Source organism: Dermacentor silvarum, chromosome 3 (assembly GCF_013339745.2).
Source record: "Dermacentor silvarum isolate Dsil-2018 chromosome 3, BIME_Dsil_1.4, whole genome shotgun sequence".
NCBI lineage: Eukaryota > Metazoa > Arthropoda > Arachnida > Ixodida > Ixodidae > Dermacentor > Dermacentor silvarum.
Window position 1 is genome coordinate 44,147,121 of NC_051156.1, and position 18,426 is coordinate 44,165,546.

The 18,426-nt window shown below is 45.6% G+C and overlaps 1 protein-coding gene across 1 annotated transcript in view; it reads right to left on the reverse strand.

Moving 5' to 3' along the window:
• The window catches only part of LOC119444321 (fatty acid synthase-like), a 208,118-nt gene that overhangs the window by 16,344 nt on the left and 173,348 nt on the right, over window positions 1-18,426 (reverse strand). The window contains 1 exon segment of the mRNA XM_049664541.1: window positions 2,619-2,862. Coding sequence (XP_049520498.1) covers window positions 2,619-2,862 — 244 coding nt within the window.

Consider the following 18,426-nt stretch of genomic DNA (forward strand, 5'->3'; position numbering starts at 1 on the left):
TGTGAAATGCGCGTCTAAACACTGCTTTTCCCAGCACTTTTACCATCTTCAAAGGGACGACTGCACATTGGTTGTAAAGATCGATAGCCAGGAACGTTCTCATAGAGTTAAACTTGGCTCTAGCAAGAGCATTCAAGGAAAGAAAATAGGTTGTCTGTTAGACTGTTTACAATGTAAGCAGTTATATAAGGTATGAAAAAAATGTGTGCGCGAATCACCTCTACATTGAAATCACTGAAGTATTTGGTGCAGATAAATATTTACGCCTCTTCATCCTGTGGCATAGAACTATGTGCAAGTCGTGTTCAGCTGAAGCATCATCGCTTGAGTGCGATTGCAGCAGTGTCATCGTTGTCATCTGGGCATTGAAGGCAGCTTTCTTTCCCTAGGCTATTTCCCGCCGGAGTCGTCGCTTCGAGACAGCGCTCAGTCGACTTCACTTGCTTAGCTGTAGCGATAGGAGAGGCGTCTTCCAGGAAAACACGAGAAATATACCAGAACGCTACCGAGGGGCGGAACCGTAATTTCTATGATGCCCGTTTTTTTTTCTTTTTTTAGAAGTAAGAAACGCCTGTTAATTCGAAGGCGTTGCACTGTTAATTTAGTAAGGCTGAGAGCGTTGTTTGAATCTAGGCTGTTCATTATTCACAGACAGAAGGGACCGCATGAAGCTTGCTGCCAGCTGAGTGCAAATTAGGCATGTTTCCTCACCCGATACGAGTTCGAATGCGCACAGGGCTGATTTTACAAAGTTGTGGAATTGTTGCTTGGAACTCTGCCAATCAGGTTTGTTTGCTTATTACTTTATTTGTGCGATAATATTGCTTTATCTTGTTGCATAACTTTAAGTTTTGCTATGTTCATTTCTCGCCCGTCTCGCTTAATCTTCAGGCTGCATTATTCCCGAAATAAATACCAAAATAAATAAATCAATCAAGCACCCACTAACAAATAAAATACGCAGTTATTCATTAGTCTCGTGCTGCAATATATGTTGTTACATTGCAATGTTCGTAACGTAATTCCACGTTTCTAAAGCCATGCACAGCACCAAAGCCCTAAAGATAGCTCAATTTTTTCTTTGAGAAAATGGAAGTCGGATATTAGAGAGCACCAAGTCTCAGAAAGTTACATCATCTGCGTTGCCGTCTGCTGCTACACGAATATTCTACTATACATAATACTGTAAGAACGTAATCCAACCTGTCATTATAGTAAAGCGGCAAACAACGACCTATTTCACGCTACTCAAATAACCTATGTTTCATTATTTAAATTTACGGGACCAATTCATTCCGTCTAGGGCTAAAACCATAGCCGCGATGCGGCACTAATTCAGGAATTTCACGAATGGTATAGGTCTCAGCACGGCATTAGTATTGACCCTTTTGGCAGAGCCATTTGTTCTCGAGAAAGGAGATGACGCTTTCGGCGGCGCGCCGCACCTTACCTTAGCGAAAGCGCGCGAAAAAGAAACCATTACCGATTCTCCCCTGTTTTTGTGCGATCAGCTGTGGGAAATGCAACTGGGTTTTCCCTCACGCACTGTGCTCCGTTCATGCTGCCTAATGTGAAGTGGTGGATTGAGGACGTGTGCACTAGCTGGCTGAAAAAATAGTGACTTGCATATCAATGAATGGAATGAACATGAGTGACCAACTTCACGAAATATTGCTACACTCGGACAGACGTTTGCCAGCCCTTCTCGATGCACGACGTTCCTAGTGGATGAAAAAAAAAATGTCACTTATCCGTCAGCTTCCTGGCATCGTTAGTTTCGCGCACGTTACGTACACACATCTACCCCAAATTACACGTACATTTATGCCCACTCCATCGCCAATCTATTAAGAATATGCGAATGGAGGCGCACTTGAACCAATGCGCCAGAGCATGGATGCCAACGACTACACCTACAGCACACGAATTGTCGAAGCTGAATGTTTTGTGACGGTTCACAGGAGTAGGCGGGTTACCAGCCATAATACATCTTTGCTGCAACGTATTACAATTTGCAAAACAGCTACGTTTCAAGCCTTGTGCGCAGAAAGAACTAATCTATCGGAACTGAGCACACCCGCGAGTGATTACGCAAAAAATAATCAGATATAGTGACCGCACCAAGGAACATCACCGAGTCAGAAACGTAACAAGCCACTGCTTCTAAGTATTTGCCAAATAAAGAACGAATAGCAAAACACGCTGATCCTGATTAAATTTATAAGCGGGAAGTTTGACTTTTTTAAATACATATTTAACCTCGCATTTAGAACAAGCACAATATACACTGCTCGCGCTGTTTGGACAAAGCTTGATGAGCTCCGAAAGCGCTTTTACATATACATCCTCTGAAGCTGCGGCCAAAACTTCGTGTCATCCACCCACTCAGCGTCTATGACATCTACCAAAACAGAAGTTTCGGGTGACCTGAGACCCACCGGGCGTCTTGAATGTCCATCGTAACCACAGAGGCAGTTGAAGCAAGCAATGAACGCGTCACCACGTGATCAAACATAGCAGCGCCGATGGGATCGCCGCGAAAAGGGTCAATAAGAATTATTTAGGCTGTTTTTTTTTTATTCGGCAAAAAATAGCTGCCAACAATGCAGAAGACTTACCGGGCAGCCCACGAGCAGCACGAAGCTCGCAGATGCGTTCCATTGCAGAGTTAGCGTAGCCGTAGTTTGTCTGCCCCACGTTGCCCATACCGGAGGCGAGCGATGAGAAACAGACGAAATGGTCCAGTTCCGGGCACATCTTGGAGGAGATTTCATCCAAGTGTTGGGTGCCATCTATCTTGATTTTGAATACTGTCTCAAAGTACTCGGCTGTCTGGTTTTCAAGAAGCCCATCGCGAAGCAGCTGGAAAGAGAATAAAACACCATGGAGGGCATCTGAACTAGGAAGGGGAAACAATAATTACTGAATTAGGTTTCGGTACATCAGGAGAGACATTGAACTTCTCTTTCATACGAATAGTCTTACAAACGTTCCAGCAAAACTAGCTACCATTGGCTGGTGCAACCAATGGCTGTCAGTATGTGCTTATCATATTTATAAAGTGATTACATTGTCATTGACTGTAATCTATTCGCTTGCAGTTGCAGTAGGGTAAAGGATGAGAACGGCACTTTGCCTAAAATGGTCTTCAATCTACTTGTAGCACCTCATGCTCATGGTTTAAAAGGTAATTTCACTTTCGGTGGTATGAAATAAATATGACCGGCTGCTAACAATAACGGTATTTATTTAATTCCTATAACGAGAATTAGGCGCTTTTTTGTAAGAACGCTAGCAGCATATCATGTTTTGTCAGAGTAAGTGTTATTTTCGCAGAACGTACCAGTCACTATTCTTCTTCAGATACACGACTTTCCTGAATCGGCGGTTTCTTGGAAACCAAAGCAACTCGGTGCTTATTTACGTGTGGAAAATTCAGCTTAGCATGCGTTTACAATGCTCTAAGGTTTCCTTTCACAGTGAAAAATTCATAGTTCTTCCTCCACGCCCGAGGAACCCCACCTTCTTGATGTATAAGTACAAATTCTGGGCTAAGTAGCAGTATGTGACTAACTTTACATAGCCTATAAACAGCTTTTTTTTGTCCTTTGACCGTATATATCCCTACCTTCGCTTTTAGCACCTTAAGATGTTTTATTGTGGCGTTCGTTCATGTTTTAAAAGACCATTTGGTTACTTCTCTGCACAAGAATTTGCAAAATTGGCATATGATATTCCTGACTGTGTGCAACTGGCAATCTGCCGTAGTGTATAAACGCTTGCGTTGTCGACGTTAGTGGAGCTTTTGAGCACCTCTCACGATTTGCGTGACACTGTTGAGTGATGCCAGAAGAAATGATAACCCAAGCATCCTTCGGCATTGAACAACCAATCCATGTTAAACTGCAGGCGAGGACTTGAGACAGAAAGATGCAGAATTTTGAGAAACATGTACTGCACACTTAACCACCCAAATACTTTTGGCTGTACATTACGCTGCGCATGCGTTAGGTGGAAGGTAGAAGAGTCTGCTGGAAGTTCAGTTCACTCTAGTCACACGGTACTTTTTTGGCGTCTCTGCTCGTTTTGAAGCTATACAGACACACCAGCAGATGACTGCTCTCGCAAAGACGGAAATAAATGAGGATCACTCCGCTGTGCACCTCTTAAAAAAACTGCAGCTCATAGCACCCTCATTCGATCTCTTTAATTAAGTATAATAAATGAGGTGACAACATAATCATGTGCCTCAAACGCGTGATAAATAGACAAACACTTTGCGAAGAATAATACCACAGTTCTGATCCGATAACACCTTCAAACAAGAGCTTTTTTGAACAGTTTATGACTCGTGATACAGCTACCACTGCATAACAAACGTTTAATTCACCCCATGCGTGTACTGGAGTATGTCTAAAAAATTTGTACAGAGCTGCACCTTGTCTTACGCAAGAAACGCAGACTTTTTGGTTCAAACAAGTTTCGGAAGCTTTTACAGGCAAGCACTCAAGCGCCCAGAGTGCGTGCAGATCTCAGACACACACATACGAAAAATCACGATCTATTCAGTTCTGTTTATCTTGAGTAGTAGTTTTCAGCCAACTACCCTATTAAGAGTGAGAGGAGGCACAATCTCTAACCTGAAAATGTACAAATAATAATCATGCGTGACGGTTCGCATAACTTTAACACTTATTTTATTCATACACTATGCAAAGCTTCTTTTTGCTCCAATATTTTTCGTTTTCACTTAGTTTCAATATTAGTCAGATGTTTCGAGAAATCTCACGAAGCGGGAAATGGAGACTATGTGTCACCTGACTGGGCGTAATCTTTGTGTTATGACATTTGTTGACTGCAGTCAATAAAAATGTTTCGCGTTCAGTATTTAGCAGCTTTCCTGGCATATTTTGTGCTTTTCTTTGTTCTTTTCTTTTTCTTTTCATTAGATGCGCCATTGTTAGGCGGAACGTGAAGTCTGGCTATTAAATATTTACAGCACCTGCTCATTCAAACAGAAAAAGTCGATTAAGCGTGTTTGCTACGGTATTCGGATCGACAAAAAAAAACCTTTTCTTTCTCCAGCAAAGCCTTCTGAAGATGTGGCTTCCACAATCTGATAGTTGCCTTTCGGACCTCACAAGTGAATGCTACGTCAGTTCGTCACCATGAAATTGGGCTACACACATTCATTACTTAAAACAAGGGCTCTATAATGTAAAATGATTCCGAACTGTTTTGATTCCAAACTCCTGACGTCAAATTTACGTAACCACCGACGCAAGCATCGGGCGGTGACCCGCAGCGTTGTCTTAACAAGCCAATCAAACACTCTCCTCGTTTATAGGAGGTTACCTTTGTTCGCTTTCAAAACCAATAACATTGTATACACACAGCGGTTTTTCTTGCCTAATTGGCTGACAAGAGGCGAAGAGCACGCTCTAGTGGAGAGGGTTTCGATGGGGCCGAGCCAGCACAGGGAAAATAGATAACCCCATGAAGAGGGTGGTGCCGGCTTCTCCGATTGGTCCGCTTCACCTTACTTAGCTTGCGGTGGCTGGTTGAAAATCGCGGCGGCGTGCAACGGAAGGATAAGAATGCCGCTAAAACGGATCCTCAGCAAGGAAGAGTATGCAGAGCGATGTCGTATGCATGCCGAAAGGGCTCGATAACGCTTTACTGCCACGCAAAAAGGTTTACCATGCGCAAATAAATACATGCTCACCGGCAGGTGCGAGTAGCTAGGGCATGAACGATCGGCGGGCAGCTATCTTCTATTCCTTCCGGAACGGGGCAGTCTGTCGCTATTCAGCAAAATTTTCAGTTTTGTTCGGCATAATAATGCATTTTTTCGCGTACACGTCACTTTGACGTAGTGAGTTTTCGCGGTTTTGTGAGGTCGCGTGACAGACAGGCGAAGTGGGCGTAGCCAGAAAACATTGGGCCAATAGCAGAGGGCTATTGGTGAAAATGCGTCGAATCAGGAATGATTATTTTTATTTTGTGCGGTTTACTCATGCATAATCAGTGTGTACATGTTATATCAAATGGGGAGCTATTGCGGTTTTCGTGACGTCGCGTGACAGACAGGCGAAGTTGGGAGTGGCCCGAAAATGTTTTTACCAATCGTCGAGGCTGATTGCAGAAATTGGAATCAAAACAGTTTGGAATCATTTTACGTTATAGCACCCCAAGTCGTGATTTGCGAAGGTTTTGTGCCTAATTCAGTCACCGTCGCGCCTAGGATCTTGCTGTAATTGCCGGTTTTAGGTATTTAAAAGTGACTTTTATAATGCCATAAATCCGGGCTCTAGCACTAACAAGCTGTGCATCATTTGTGCCTTTCTTAGCGTAAAATTAAAGAATAGCGGGAAAGACTACAACGCAGAGAACATAACCTGTCCAGGTGTACATGAGCAGGCGTAGGAATGGTTCTCCAGTTGCCGCAATACGGTGTTTCGCGCCAACCATTAACAAATGAAAGCTTAAATAAATCCCCAGTAGTGAGTGATGTGTCACGCATGTGAGTCATGCGCTGAGGATCTCATTCTGAAAGTTCAGTTCGATGTAAGAGTACTTTGTGCAGCCGCTTTTGCTGCTGTAATTGTGGTAAATTCAATGAAGTAAGAAGACTACGCAACAAAAAAGGGAGGCCTGACCCAGTATGCGCTCTCGGAATACAAGGTTGCACGAAAACTAGACGAAAATAAGCCTTCTGACTTTGTGACATATCAATTCACAACACAGTGTCGTGACAAGAATAGAGAGCATTCGAGCTCACACAACCTAGACAAAGGCGCCAGTTTCGAAGAGGTCATTGAGATAGCAGTTGAAGCCAGTTGGAGCTATCACAGCGGATATTACGCGACCAACACCATTTATACGTTCGCCAATTCCTATTGGTCGTCGCAGGAAGCCAGGTGAATAAACGTTAGGATAGAACTAATTGCTACATGGAGATTACCTTCTATAGTTTGATGTTAGCTGAAACTATTAAGCACATCAAGCGTGAAGGGCCGAACATACAAAACACAGTCAAGGAACAATAACAAGAAACTCATGGTGATCCAACACAAACGTTGGAATCTACGCGAAATTACACTGAAGTAAAGTGGGTGATGAAGTGTTTTGGAGCTAAGGGTGATGCATGCAATTTGGTGATGACTTATGTATGCAAAGAAAAGTACGCCACGTATCAAGCAACACTTAGGGATTATACGTTTTGTCTGGCAGTAGGAAATACACATTCCCGAAGATTGGCCAAGAACGGGCATATCCCCAGTGGCACATACCCAATGGCTAAATGAGAGAAAGTGAAGTAAATCACAGAATTTGTGAAATAAAATTAACCATTCTATGAACACATCGGCGCGCGTTAGACATATCTATAAACCGGCATTTCATATTTATGGTTTATAAAGGAATTTGACATAGTATGACATGCGCATTCCACAGAGGTGGCCAAGAAGCTGGTGGAACACATTAAATTGTTCAATCAAGCACAATAAAGAAACTCCAATAATCGATTAAATATCATTAGCCTTTTAATTAATAGGTCGGTGTGCCTTAGGATGCTTGTTAGCCGACAATAAGTGTACAGGTTTTATATAAGAATTTATTTTTTGGCTACTCAGAGCAGAGCTGGACATGCTCGTATGTGGTCAGCTTAAGAAGTTTGTAGAAGTCATTGCAAGGGTAGCTTCATATAACATTTGTATACACATATCCACAATATTTTTTCGGCGAGACAAGCCAAGGCCTCGAATATCTTGGAGGATAATTAGCAAAGAAAGAAACATTTTGCTCACATCTCTGGCATGACGCCGGGTGCTAAAGTCAAGGAAGCAGCGGACGTTATCTAGGTTTAAGCCATGTGAATTTTCCGAAGGGCCAAAAAAAACCTTGACGAAATTGACCTTCAGCAAATAAGGATAAAAATTATTTTTGAGAAGACGTGCCACCATAATCTTCCTATAAAACTCATCTTCTTCACATAACGTGTCACGCATTATATGACATAATATTTTGGTTAGCATTCTTTGGGTACCTCGCCAACTTTTGGACATGTTTGTTTTTGTGTCCGTATTTACCCTTTTTCCCATATCCATTGAACCAAGTTGTCTGCTTGCTTGGACCACTAGGTACTGTTGTCCTGCTGAGCAGACATGGGTCACTGGGTGTACATACGTGTCAGCATCGCATGTCAAGCTCTTTAATGCTCACTCTGCATATTTGCGTATCACACTTCTGTTTTTGTCTTGTTACTTCCACCATCAAAACCATGACACTATTCTTCATTGCATTCACCACATATATAAAACATGTGATAAACAATTACGCACTTGTCATTGGATCGTTTGCTAATTCCACAACGGTGCCAATGATCGACAAAGGATCGATGCACTGACTATTTTTAATGTTCCCTCTGAAGAAATTATTTGCAGACATAGGAGACAGGCTCGCCAAGCGTAGGAAATTACAAGCATGTGCAAAAATTCTGAACCTGATATGATATATTGTGACAGTAACTATGCGAAAATTTCTGTACCGCGATGGATAGAAAACCTTTCATGGCACGTCCCCACCGAAGACACACAACACACGAAATTAACAGTTAGACGGAAGGAGGGCAGTTTATCGAGAATGTTCCAGGCTAACATAGAATGTTTGAATAGATTGGACACGGACACATTATTGTGCGACGATGGTTAGTGTGCGGGACATTTTTGTATGTGGGAGTAGACCATGATCAAGGGACGAAAGCAGTGACATGGCGGAAACCAAGTTATCGATTACTGCTAGCTAGTAAACTGTGTGAGCTGGCTAGTTTATCACCTATGATTGAAACTCACCATGCGGAGCCAAGACACGTACAATAATAACGTGAACCGCGAGAAGCGCTGTCCTCGTTCACGTTCACCTTGTCCTTCTCTTGCACTTGGCCTGTGAATTTGCGCCCAGCTACTAACATGAGAAACGACAGGCTTTTCTAATAACGTTTTCAGTGAGATTGGAAAGAGTATTAGGAGTTCCACATGATAATCTTAACTTGTCAAACAAGTACTGGACTGATTCGACGGTCGTATTTCAATTAATCACGAAATTTGTCCACGTTTTTAATATTGTTAAACAGCATCGCAAGTATGATACTACTTATATGAAAGCGCCCGTGTAAACTCGGTATCTTACGCGATTTCCAGTGCATATTTAAATGAAACAAGATTAAATAAAAGTGAACTAAAAGTACAGATAAACACAATTTCAGGCCCCTCGGTTCCCTTTCTTCTCCTTCATTACATAACAAGGGCTCGAATCCGGCAACATTGATGCTTTCATGTAGCATATGTAGGTGTATTGACCAGTTGCCGTCACTGAAAAAAAGATCATGTACTCGTGACGTCTGCGGCAGAAATGTGTTCCACATCCACGCCTAGGTTTGTGAGTGGTGGCGCTGGCTAACACTCCCAGGGTTAATTCTAGCTGTAAGACATAAATACCCCAGAAAGTGGATGGCAAAACGGCGCCGCGGTAGCTCAATGGCGAGAGCATCGCACGCGTAATGCGAAGACATGGGTTCGTTCCCCACCTGCGGCCAGTTGTTTTTTCATCGATTTTTATTTTCATTAATTTATAATTTCTTTGCTCAATTAGCAAGTACAAGTAATTTCCGCTATGTGTTCCTCGGTGTCATCGTTTGTTGGCTTATGATATGATTAATAACAATCGGGCCCCTCGGTTCCCTTTCTTCTCGTTCATTACGTAACGAGGGCTCGAATCTGGCAACATAGATGCCTTCATTTAGCATATGTAGGTGTATTTCACCTATGTTTTCCTTGGTGTCATTGTTTGTTGGCTTATGAATAAATATATTTGCTGTAATCTGGCTTGCACAGAAAGGTATGCCGTTTGCCTTCAATTGTTAACCTGGAGTTTTGTGTTCACACCACGAAATGTACCGACCAACGAGAGGTACACAGCTTCAGTGTAAAAAAAACAACAACAAAAAAACACGCCCTTATAGGACTAGGACTTCCACTTGTTCGCTTCTTTCAGAACACGCCCGTCGTTGTTTCGCTGATATTATGGGGAACAAACCGTCGAAGAGTGATCACAGGTATGCCACAAAATAGCGATCTCGGGCGTGCATTTCTTTTATATCATTATAATCATAATCAGCCGATTTTTATGTCCAATGCAACACGAAGGCCTCTCCCAGAGATCTCCAATTACCCCGGTGTTGCGCTAGCTGATTCCAAGTTGCGCCTGCAAGTTTCCGATTTTCAGCACACCACCTTATTTTTTCCCGTCCTCGACTACACTTCCCTTCCCTTGGTACTTATTCTGTAACTCCAATGGCTACACAAAGGGTACTAAGGGAAGAGGGAACCTCTGCAGGCCATGGAATGCTGGACGCATTACATGACCGACCCAGTTCGATTTCTTTCTCTTACTCTCAGTTGGAATAACGGCTAGAGCACTGCACGGGCCGATTTTTGCGGCCCGGGCCCGTTTTCACATTGGGCGGCCCGCCCGAGCCCGATCAAGACTTTTATGGCGAGACCCGGGCCCAGCCCGGGCCCGGAAATAATCTACGTTACCCGCCCGGCCCAGGCCGCCACCCCTTTACCTTAAGCCCGAGCCCGGCCCGAAACCGGCCGTAACCCGGCCCGAGACCGAAAAATACATGTTTTTCAAAGTTGAGAAGCCCGAGAATAACTCGCAGAAAGCCCGAGCCCGGCCCGGGCCCGCGTCAAAAAAACCCGAGCCCGGCCCGGGCCCGGGTCAAAAAGCACACGCCGTGCCCGAGCCCGGCCCGAGCCCGTGAAAAAACTCCTCTACCCGGCCCGGCCCGGCCCACGGGCCGGGCCGGGCCCGGGCTTTCGGGTAAGCCCGAGCCCGTGCAGTGCTCTAATAACGGCTACCCCATTTGGTTTCTGATCCACACCGCAATCTTCCTCTTTCTTAACGTAATGCCTGACATTTTGAGGCGAAAGCTTCGAAACCTTGCGGCGGAAAAAAGTCGGCCTCCGACGTCTGTGAAACGGCACCTAAATTACAACTGGCTGCGACGCCATGTCACAAACGCGCCTCGACCGTGTTCCCATTGGCTTCAAAGACACGGCGCGAGCGCGCCTCAACGTAGCAGAGCGACCAAAGGGAACACCCGCTGAAGCAGCAGCGCGACTGTGTTGCTTCAGGGGAGAGGGAATCGCCATGACGCCAAGCAACATCACCTAGACATAAAGAAGGCTTGAGCGCTCAGTGAGTGACGTCGCGGAGAGGAGACCGGCTGTGTGCTTGGGTTGAATGAAGGGATCTCGCATTTACGTGCAACGTTAACCGGAGCGCGATGATTGTTCTTTAGGCATAGTTGACCAGATGACACTCAGAGCACAGACGGTGTTCAAGGTGATTTTATTTACGCAGAACTATTTACGCGCTGCATTAATAAAAAGCCTGTCAAAGCATACAAAATGACATGCTTCAACCTGAGAACTGAGAACGGATTTCGCGTACACGATGACAGGGAACACAGCTTAAATTTAAAAGTCATAGTGCTGCCCTCTTCTCCAGAGTAGCTTCATCGTCTTGATTTATTGTCGGCTTCAAAGAGTTTGTCGTTCATGCGACCACAAAATTTCTTCAACAAAATTTTACCACTGCACCATAACACATTTCTCATGACAACTTCACCGGTGGGTCGTTCTTCACATTCGTCGAAGTCACAAGACTCCTCAGTTGCAAGCAACTCTTAAGTGAGGTATTAAATGAGGTTACAAGTTGCCACTGATTTGCTTCCATCAAAAAGTCAGTCTTCTGTGACAGCTGGCCTACAACACCGTAGCAGTCGGTAACAACATTCGCGATACACATTACGGGAAACACAAGGCCACCTCGCTCTAATACTTTTACTAACTCGTAGTGTTTCTGTGCTACGGAAACACTTATGGGCATGTAAATTCCTAGCAGCGCCCTTCATTTCAAGCAATTTATTCGTTTTAATGTTGCATAAATGGTATATGCGGCTACGTATACGAGGACAGAAATGATGTCAGAACTTTTTGACAGCGTGTCGGCAGTCACTATGACATTCCAGTTTGATCTGGGTGCGTTCGAATGAGTGCCGAGGTTTTCCCATCTATCATCCCATGTACTATCATCCACGCGATATGAAGGGATCACGGGCAATGAGCTTTGCAGCATTAACCTATTTCTCCTCCATACAGCTGTAGAATGGACACGAGGTACTGAGAGCCCGCCAACTGCCTGTACTGCCCGAAGCATTCTTCTAAGCTGTCAACCTGAAGCTTTCCCAGAAGTACGTAAGGGAGACCCAGCTCACTGAAGCAGTAGCTGGTGATTTCTAGCAGCGCAAATGTCGTTTGGTGGGTTTCCTCGGTTAGCGTGCCACTATCAAGGACCTTTCTTCTTCAATTGTCCAGCCATTCGAGAAGATGATGCAAGAAACCACCTTGGGATTATCCATTGAAGGAAAAATTCTGTCAGCCCTTCCACAGGGGTGGAGATGGAAGACCAGAGAAGCTGTACTGTGGTGACAATTATGTGCTGCCAATTATGACTATTAAGATGTGATGGTGAAATTGGTTATTTGAACTATTAAAAAATGAGGAATATATATTATCCGGTGGTTTTCATTTATTTAGTGACCCCAGGGACCATGGCCTTATAGTCGCTACGGCACACCGCCATAGGGTGTACGGCAAAGGTTGGCACATTCTTCATAAACACGTCACCAACGCCGCGCGCGTTCGCTGCGAACGCGGGCAAAACGCCGCCGCCTTCGACAACAGTTCTGCGCGTTGCTGGTGCTGCTACATGACCAAGTGTATACAGCTCCTCAGAATTTTTAGAATTACAGCCTATAAAGAAATCTCATGAAATAAAACGCCGGCAGCGCATGCCTTTTATGTGAAATATTCTCCGGATGAAATATTAAAACTGCGAAACAAAAAAGACGCACTTCCGCCTGAAAGGCGAAGCATCAATTGCGATAGAAAATTAGTAGTGAGCTATACGGAGTAAGGATGGTAGTTTTATCGGCTCTGTAAACTTGGACACATTCGCTTACTAACTGAACTCACAAGGATGGTGTCAGCGCGCACAGGCAAACATGAATCGATGACCACACAAGCAAACACTCGATGACCACACACAACCGCTGTCAAAACGCTGGCGTGAGTCAGCGCGCCAGTAGCAGCGAGGGAATGTTCATGCAGTCTATCGCTTCAACGGAAACTGAGCGGCGAAAGCATAGCGCATACAAAGGTAGGAGCCGTGTTGCAGATTGCTTTCTAGATACGGTGCGCGCGACCGCCCGTCGCCGCGCAAAGTACAAGTACGCAGTTAATTGCTCGCAGAGCAAAAGCTACATTCCCACCCTCCCGCGCTGCCTTCCCGCTTTCCTCATTTCGCGTTGGTGATTGAGTCGCCAGGTCCCCTTGCGTCCGGTCGCAAGATACGCATTTGGTGCCGCAGCTAAACGTCGCCTCCCCTCCCTCCCTCCCATCCCCCCACGGCCTTTCGCAAGACGGAAGAAGTTGCGTTTGCTCTCCGCGTTCGCGAGTGAACGCGCGCGTCCCTCGCGCGCTTTCATTCGAGCATACAGCAGTTTTCCACAAGAAAAATAGAAAGTTACCTATCAAGAAAGGGGTCAGGCAAGGAGACACAATCTCTCCAATGCTATTCACTGCATGCTTAGAAGAAGTATTCAAGCTCTTAGACTGGGAAGGCTTAGGAGTGAGGATCAACGGCGAATATCTCAGCAACCTTCGGTTTGCAGATGACATTGTCCTATTCAGCAACAATGGAGACGAATTACAACAAATGATTCAGGACCTTAATTGAGAAAGTGTAAGAATTGGGTTGAAGATAATATGCAGAAGACAAAGATAATGTTCAATAGCCTGGCAAGGGAACAAGAATTCAGGATCGCCAGTCAGCCTCTAGAGTCTGTAAAGGAGTACGTTTATCTAGGTCAATTACTCACAGGGGACCCTGATCACGAGAAAGAAATTTGCAGAAGAATAAAATTGGGTTGGAGTGCATACGGCAGGCATTACCAAATCCTGACTGGGAGCTTACCACTGTCGTTGAAAAGAAAAGTGTACAATCATTGCATTCTACCGGTGCTAACATATGGGGCAGAAACTTGGAGGTTAACAAAGAAGCTCGAGAACAAGTTAAGGACCGCACAAAGAACGATGGAACGAAAAATCTTAGGACTAACGTTAAGAGACAGGAAGAGAGCGGTGTGGATCAGAGAACAAACGGGGATAGCCGATATTCTAGTTGACATTAGGCGGAAGAAATGTTGCTGGGCAGGCCATGTAATGCGTAGGATGGATAACCGGTGGACCATTAGGGTTACAGAATGGATACCAAGAGAAGGGAAGCGCAGTCGAGGTCGGCAGAAAACCAGATGGGATGATGAAGTTAGGAAATTTGCAGGCGCAAGTTGGAATACTCTACCGCAAGACAGGGGTAATTGGAGATCTCAGGCAGAGGCCTTCGTCCTGCAGTGGACATAAAATATAGGCTGATGATGATGATGATGACAGCATACGCCCAATGAGAGCTTTTTTCTACACGCGGACACGACCATCGGAGACTGAGCCCTTAACACCTTCGCTGTAAAAGGGGTTCCTGAAATATGTCTTTGAGCCGCTTCCCTTTGTGCGGTGTTTTAACGTTGGCGATTTTGCACCACTTTGGTATAATGTCCTCAAAATTTGGGATTTCATTGAAGAAAATCAAATTGTGCTTGGCTCCCAAGGTTCGTAGTTCACTAGGCAATGAGTCATTATACATTTTCAGTGCAAGTTTCGTGTTCTGTCTTTAAATGCTTGACGGACACAAGGCCTTTCTAGCCAAACTATGCCCATATCTAAGCAGCTGTTCGCACTCTAAACTATAGAGATCCCGGATTGTTTGGAAATAAACAGAGCACATGCGTTGTCCTTGCGCTTCTTCCGCGTGAAACTCAGGAAAGTAGAAACAGTGCTTATCGTCTTTATTTTATTGAGCCCATTGTTTCGGACGCATTCCACTATGTGCACAGGATCGATGACAAATAACAACTTTTCAAGAAGAAACCCAACGCTGTCGCAAACATCTTTTTGTGTGTTCTCCATGGTTGACAGCAGGCCCGTGTCCCATTTTTTTATGTTTTCAAGTATCTCAACAACTCCTATTTTGCTCTTCGCAGCAGCTGGAACGAGCATTTATGATGCCAGTCTCACCACAGGCGTCTTTAAATACTTTACAGTGAAACTCATGTCGTCATTCTCGACAACAGAGCATTCAATAAAGGGCGCTCCGTTTTCAACTATGTTGGTCACGATTAGGCTTTGATTACATTTAAACACTTAAAAAATTGCGATTTCATTGCTCTTATGTGGTCATACAAATGATCGGTCCTCGAGATCTTGTCTGCCTTCTCTTCGCGGTGGAAACTTCCGCAGACTCTTCGAGCACGTTGTAATGCAGCTGATCCAAGACGCAATCGCTTTGACTTTGGGCTTTCTGGAGCCTTTTGTTTCATTGACACACAATTAGGGCACCCAGGAAACTGTGATGGTACTGCATTTGCAAGAAGGCGGATGTGGGCTAACGGTGCAGTAACTGTGCGTCCTGCAGTATCAATCAGGTACGATGCGTAGCGGACGAGGTCACTCTCTATGACGGGAATTTCGCAGACCTAAAAAAAAGGCTACGTATATAGGAACTGTTTAAGTTAAGCATCTATTTGCGAAATAGTTTTTGACATCTTTAGCAAAGCTCTTTTCAAGACACTTCTGCTGTACATCGGACGGGATTCTCATTATTACTATAAATCACGAAAATCAATTACGACAGACTGAAAATTACTGTGTGGTTTGTAACGACGAGGTTTGCTTTTGGGGCTGCTCTCAACCATTTCCTACAGAGATCATCGTCCTGAGGAAACCTGAAAACATGAACTTTCGGTCCCGCCGCATAATTTCCGTGGCAATTCGGCTCACAGCACTAGTTCGGAATTTCCACGGCCGAACCTTGTCGAGCCGATTTCACACATGCGCGCAAACACACCGCGCAAACAGGAGGTAGGCAAGAACGACGAACGTTCTTTGGCACGCGCAGCCCGACCTGGTAGCAGAGCCGTGCATAAACGAGCTGGAAAAGCATACGAAACAGGCAAGCCCCAAAACACGTCTGAGCATGCCCGCTCAACGGTCATGCTGGAACCTTAAAGGGCAAGATATAGTCCGCGCTATATCTATATAGTTAACGCGCGCGCGCGTCCACGCGCGGCGCGGTTAACCAACGCCGGTGAAAAGTGCACAATCTACAGTCCGGCTTCACGGCGTAGCCGGCGTGCCCAGCTGCATCTGGCGCCGGCGCGGAGATAGAACATGTTCTATTTCACGCGGCTGCCGCTAGACCAGAATGCACTGCGCGCTGTAGGGGCAGTGGGCAGAAAGCAAAATGGCGGCTTGCAACGCTCGTAGTGAAAGCGCGGCTGTGGCTTTCTCAACGTCCGTGGACGATGACAACGCAAGTTAGGATGTATCCACGTGTTTCGCTTCCGCTTTTGACGTAGCCGACGCACTAGCACTAGGACTGCGATCTTCTCTGGCTGTCAGGACAAGTTAACGCCATGCCGTGAAGGCAGTCAAACAGCACACGGAGCGAGACCTGTGTATAAGGTATTTTTTTGCGTTTGCGTATGTAAAAAATCACGATGTACTTTCTTGTCGAACTTATTTTTATATTTTATGCATGACTGGCCCCTAGGCAACTATGTATGTTGGTTGTCTGAAATAAAGTGTCTTCTCTTGTCAAAAAAAAAAAAAAAAGCGCGCAGCTCGGACGGCGCGGGCACATTCTGTCAGAAAGTGAGAATGCGCATGCGCCATGGATCGCGCGCCCGTGAAGTTGCGCTCCCACACACAGAGATGGCGCTAGCCTCGCGCGGCGTGCGCGCCGAACTGTAGAGGAGGCAAATTTCTTCCACAGGCTGGCGTGGCTGGCGTAGCGTATCCGACTTCGGCTGGCGCGCCGAAAACGCTGGACTATATCTTGGCCTTAACAGACCGGACCAGCGAGCCACGGGCATAGCGCCACCATGGAAACGCGCGTACGTGCGCGAATGCTCCTTGTAGAGTGTACTAGCTCCTAGCGCGCCCAAGGTACCAACCTCAGCGCCGCTCGCGGTGGCCATTTACACGTGACGTAGTCATGACGTCGTGCGGAGAGCTCAAGCTGTCTCAACGCCTCCTAAAACTTCAAGGCCTGCGCCCAAACATTTGACGTCACTTCCTGCCGGCAATCGCCGCCGCATCCCCGCGCCGCCGTGGAACTAGAGCGGGTAGTGCCAACGCCGGCGTTGGTAGTGCTATGTCGGCGGCTGCGATGTAAGCATAGCTGTCGCCGTCAACCCAATCGTTTGCCATCGCGGTTTGTGCGCGTTTTCTTCATGGTATGCTGCAATGCATAATAAGTGCTGTGTACCGGGCTGCTCCGGCAACTATAGTGCCGAGAAGAAAGTTCAGGTGCTTTCGTTTCCAAAGGACGACGACACGAAGACGTGGTTGCGTGCCATTCCAAGGAAAGATTTCGTGCCAACTTCATATACCAAGGTAAGAATACCTTTCAAGTGCATTCTTCGGTTTGCATTTTTCTCGAAGTGCTGTTTTCGGTTTTCTCAGTCTGTCAAACGTCGCGCGTGCGAGTGATATACAGGTGTCGTCGGTATGTTGGCACAAAGGAAAACTTTTTTTTGTTAACCCTTACGACCGGTGCATCACTTCGACTACTTGCTGCTTGGTTGCCGCAGCGTCTGTTCAGTTCTTTGTACGTGTGCGTAAATATGTAGGAGCACCAGTAACACACATAACTGTTGACGCCGTAGGCGTTTAGCCCGCGTTCGCACCGAACGTGCGCTGTGTTGGTGACTGTTGCCGGGGCCTCTGGAGGTGGCTCAGAGGTTTTAGACGAGATCAGAACGGGACACTCGTCGAGCAGCGGCGGAAGTCTTTTCCACCTTCTCGCCTCGCAACGTTTCTATATAAACAAGTTTGTGTTTGTAGTTGTGTGCTTACTTGTGCTTAAGCAACTTCTTCACGTGCAACGCATGCACGCTATATCAACAATATTGCTGCCCCGGACGTGATTCGAACACGCAACCTTCTGATAACTTCGCATAACTGTATTATTCAGTGCATGCTCGTGTGTAAGCTGTCAAATGCAAAAGTCTTGATGGAAGACTCAACGCCGAAGACTGCGGAAGCTAGCCCCAGGGAAAAAATTCAGCATGCGAATAAGGCGGTTGAATAGCTTTAAATTTCGCTGTAGATGTATTGTCGGTGCTTGCGTATATGTGTGCAAGGGAAGGGAAGCGCAGTCGAGGACGGCACAAAACTAGGT